Below are 5188 nucleotides of genomic sequence, written 5' to 3'. Positions count from 1 at the left end.
TTTGCTATCTATGATTATAGATTAGCATCATATCATACAATATTCATATTTTCTTTTACTTAATGTAAAAAAAAAACATTATCATGGTTTGTTAACTATCTCATGGTGCAAATATTTTTAAAAAGAGATATTAAATATATTAAAACCTCAGGAAATCATGATCTTTATACAGTTGCAACTGTCTGACAATAATACAATGTGGGCTCCTGGTTCAACAGTTGAAAGTTAATGATTTAAGTCCTTCAAATGATAAAAACAGCTTTTCTTTTCTCTTTTTTAGTTCTCCACATCTTTAGTGCAAAGAAAGCATTAAAACCTGTCACTGCTATCACAACTATCTAAAAAATTAAAATGGGAACATCACTTTATTATAATCTACTATTTATTATAAAATGATACCAAATAATAATTTATGCGACAGTTATCGTTTCCTACAAGTTACTGACAAAATAAAATTTGGACCACATACACTGGTCCTGTAGCTACTTTAGGGTCGGTATATTAATTGTGCTCTTAAATTTTGGCATTTTCAAGGGGACCCTGATTTAGCGAAATGTAATATTGGCAAAAAATAGAAAAAAAATCACTGATGAAACTCCTATTCAATAGCATAGCACTACTCGATAAACCCAATCTATCCATTTAAGGGCAGAACAATTAATAGGATCACCCAATCTACTGTTATCTTGTTATAGATCTTGCCTTTCTTGTGTACTAGCTTGTTTAAGTACATGTACAAACTATTATTAGCAGTGACTAGTTGAACTAGCATTTAGTGTACTCACTAAAATGCTAAAATCAAGCGTCGTAATTAATACCTACCCTAAGGTATATGTGCGGGCTAAACTACTGAAGTGTATTTTGAAAATTAAATTATGCCAGAAATGGATTCAACTCGGTATATGAACTACAATTAATTACTTCACATTGTATACCGTAAAGCACAAAATTTTCAAGGGCTATAAATTTCCCGAATTTGCCTAAAAATCTATTTTGCAGATTCAATTTTTGCAAATTTATGCTGTTGGCCATTTTGTACCGTAATAATCCTCTTAAATTTAACAATAATATTAATGGCATGTAAGTCAGTAACAATTATTGATAAATGACTGGAAATCTTTATTTAATGAATTATCGATAGTTCAATGCACATAATGGTTATAAATGACCAATTTATAAAAGGTTCCTTAACCTTTTATTACAAGTATGTGTATGTACATGTACATGTACATTGATAAGAAATTACATGTACATTGTACATGTAATTTATGAGTTTCAACTATTTATTTATTTACTTGTTGTTCTTTGTTGGTTTGTATTGGATCAGTTCTTAAATTGGTTCCTCTTTGAGGCCCTCTCTCCTTCTCCAGCTGGTAAGTGAGTGTAATTAGTCGAAGATCAACAGCTGATAGACTTTGATAATCACCAGTCTTCTTAGAGAAATCAGTTACTAGAGGAGAGGGAGGGAGGAAAAAAAGGCAAATATGAAAGGAAGAATAAAAGTTTATGGTAGTTGGTTAGATGTTCATTTATTGTTATACATAATGTTCTTATGTTGCGTAGAAAGTTTGAGCTGCTTTTGATTAGAATTAGGCTTTTTATTAATTTTTTAAGTTGCTCCAAAATTGGGCCAAAGTCCCTGTGCTATAGTACAGGGTCATTGGCCAAATTATAAATTGGCCAAATTATTATAAAATCAGACCATAATAATAACCTATGTAAAAATTATGTTTTCGTACAAGTCACTGACAAATTTAAATTTGTATGACGTACTCTGGTCCTATAGCTATCTTAGGGTGCATGGGTATTAATTGCACTCTTTAATTTAGTTCAGAGTTTTCAAGAAAACACCGATTTGGCAAAATGTAATATTAGCAAAAAATAGGAAGAAAATCCTTGATGAAACTCATATCCAATAACATAGCAATACTCTATCTATTAAAGAGCAAAACACTTAGGGATCATCCTATCTACTGTTATCTTAGTCCAGATCTTGCCTATCTTGTGTACTTGTACTACCATATACTGGGAAATTTTGGAGGGGATTAAATTTGGCAAATTTGGCATTTTGATAGCTATTCACCAAAATAAAAATCCACCATTTTGAGCCGTTATACACATGCTTAATGGCCCATGGCCACAAATCCAAAAATCCGCCAATCACCAAAATTTAGCAATTCACCAAAATTTAGCCCCTCCAAAATTTCCCACTATACAGTATTAGCGGCTAGTTGAACTAGTGTTTTTAAAAGTACACTTGCTAAAAATTCTAAAATTAAGTGTCGTAATTAATACCCACCCTAAGTAAATTGGACTTCTATATAACAAATTGGAGTTTGATATGATAAATTTGAGTTTGACATAACAAATTGGAGTGCAATAAAAGAAATTGGAGTCCTATAGTAACAGATTCCAAGTTATTATATCAGACTCTAATTTAATACATAGAATCCCAATGTTATAAAGTACTCCTATTTACTATAGGACTCTAATTTCTTTTATTGCACTCCAATTTATCATATCAAACTTCAATTTACCATATCAAACTCCAACTTGCTATAAAGGAGTCCAATTTACTACATCAGATTCTAATTTACTTACTAGGTAAGATTCCAATTTATCATATTGGATTCTAATTTACCATATCAAACTCCAATTTGCTATAAAGGAGTCCAATTTACTATATCAAACTATAAAATTCAAATTATTATATCAGATTTAATTCATTAGTAGGAATAAAATTTACATGTACATACGGTATGTACGTGCAACAGTATCATGTAGTAAACTCAATAGATATATATGGCATCAAAAGTTGTAGAATAATTGGTTGCTGATAGCTCCGTCATACATAATATAGAATTTAATTATTGTTGTAACCACAAAATTCAATGATAATGTAAATGGTATCCATAGCTCTGCAATGTCTGTATGGCATCTTTTAATATCGGCTGGATCTATCTGTCGGAGCATAACCACTTTAACCGGAAGAGTATTTAGTAGTACATGTGTATGATTCTTAGCTGCAACAGTACATATTATTATTTTATGCAATTTATTGTTGTCAGTATTAATTTATCTATTATTAAAAAAATTTTTTGTATATTTTAGATTGCCAAATATGATATGAATGATGAGGTTGGCCAGGTTTCTTTTGACCTCCCCGCTGAAGGCGACCAAATGTTTGAGAAACCGTACAGCGAGGCAACAGCTCAACTAATAGATGACCAAGCAAGAGACCTCATTTCAAGACCTTACAATCAAAAATACAGCTGCTAGAAGTGAAGAGAGAGTCTGTCGTCAAAGTGGCTGAGAGATTATGACAGCAAGAGGTTCTTCAACATGCAGATATGATAGAACTTTTAGGCCCATGACCTTTTCAAGAGAAATCAACTTATGAGGAGTTTGTGGAAGGTACTGGATCTCTTGATGAAGACACTAGTCTACCAAAAGGTTTAGAAGGAGTGAAAGATGGAGGAGGAGGAGGAGCTACTGTTTCACCAGATGCAACATCATCATGACATAGATTCAACTGTATCATAAGTAAACATAATTTATTATGGCTAAGTGTCCAATTATTTTGATATACAGTTGACAAGTAATTTAAATTGTTCTTTATTGTAGATATCTGACTGTTCTAGTAGTAGTACTCTAGACTGTAGATATTACTAATAAAGTAGTCCTCTAATTATAACTATAGTAAACTGTACCAGATATCTGACAAATCAAGGGCAGTAAGATAATAACTATGTGGCAAGACTGGCTGTCTAGCCATGCCTCGCTACACCATACTTTCTGGCCGCTGGAAAGGAAGTGGTTCAGGCTCGGGGTCAATTACAAAATTTCATTACAATTACAATTACTAACAAAGCAGCTAAAACCAGATCAATTACAATTACAATGACTGCCATAGATGAGCTTGTAATTACTGCATTAATTACAATGATCCTGATTTTACCTCTATCATGACATAAATAGCAATGATGTTTTACCACATTGCATTGAGTTTTTAAAAGTTTTGTTAATCAGTGAACATTAATCAGGCTTAATATGCTGAAAATTCACTCTAGAGGACTGATATAGGTAGGATATTATCAAAGTAAGATTATAGGCACAATTACAACACATACATATATGTATAACCCAATTACAATTACACTCTGTAATTGTAATTGTAATTATATTTGTAACTGACCACAAGCCTGATGTGGTTACAATCATACATGTGTTTAATAACTGAGTAGACCTAGTATTACATGATGGCTATATAAACCAGCAGCAGTACTTGATCAGAGAGACATCTGTTGATCCTTCTTCACAGGGTATCTATCTATTATGGATAAAGCAGCCAAAGCAATCCCATATTGTGTTGGTAAATGGCTCCCATCTGATCAGGCCGTCCTTGACAAGTGGCTGCAAGATCTCATTGAAGAAGTTGATGGGAAGGATTCCACTGATTGTATTGATGATGTTGATGCTGCAGATGGAGGCCTTGAGATAGTCGGATTAGAGCCACCAGTTAGGGCTCTTCAAGTCCTGATAGAAACGGACTCAGAGGTCAACATGTTCTTCCACCAAATGTTTCGACAGATCCCAGCTAAAGATCCAACCTGTAAACCGCATATTACCAACTATCGTCTTATGTTGCGTCTGATAAACCACATCATGACCAAGGCACCAGAATTCAACGAGTCCGGACTAGTTGGTTTTCCCATCAATGCTATTCTAAATTGGCCTATGGGAACCACAGGAGGGTTTGCTGCCTTTTTGAATGACAAAGTTAATGTTCATTTTAAAAACATCCTCAATCACTGGGCCATCTTCCTTAAATCTGAAGAATCTCGCTATGTCCTTAATAAAGGAGAAAATGGCTGGCTAGGAACTAAAGCCCTGGAACACATGCAGGATTTTGTCACTGATTTCGTATGTGATGAAGACAAAGACTACTATGGCTTCAAATCTTGGGATGATTTTTTTACTCGGGAGTTTCGTGAAGGCATTCGTCCCATTGCTTCCCCTAATGATCCGCAAGTCATAGTAAATGCTTGTGAGTCTGCTCCATATAAAATACAGGAAAATGTGAGACGCCGAGACAGGTTCTGGATCAAATCACAGCCTTACTCCATCTACTTCATGCTTGCTAATGATCCATTAGCAGAGCAGTTTGTAGGAGGCACTGTATACCAAG

The 5188-nt window shown here is 33.8% G+C and overlaps 1 protein-coding gene across 1 annotated transcript; it reads left to right on the top strand.

Moving 5' to 3' along the window:
* Positions 1 to 4195: 4195 nt before the first annotated feature.
* LOC105314547 (uncharacterized) lies at positions 4196 to 5184 on the top strand (the record flags this gene model as incomplete). Its single annotated transcript, XM_020002928.1, has 1 exon — positions 4196 to 5184. A coding segment is annotated over exon 1 (849 nt), but the record flags the coding sequence as incomplete, so codon positions are not given.
* Between the last annotated feature and the right edge of the window lie 4 nt (positions 5185 to 5188).

The sequence above is a fragment of the Amphimedon queenslandica genome, unplaced genomic scaffold (genome assembly GCF_000090795.2).
Source record: "Amphimedon queenslandica unplaced genomic scaffold, v1.1 AMPQUscaffold_12798, whole genome shotgun sequence".
In the NCBI taxonomy this organism is placed as follows: domain Eukaryota; kingdom Metazoa; phylum Porifera; class Demospongiae; order Haplosclerida; family Niphatidae; genus Amphimedon; species Amphimedon queenslandica.
The sequence above is the reverse complement of the archived record's forward strand: the minus strand, read 5'-3'. Positions and strand labels throughout refer to the sequence as shown.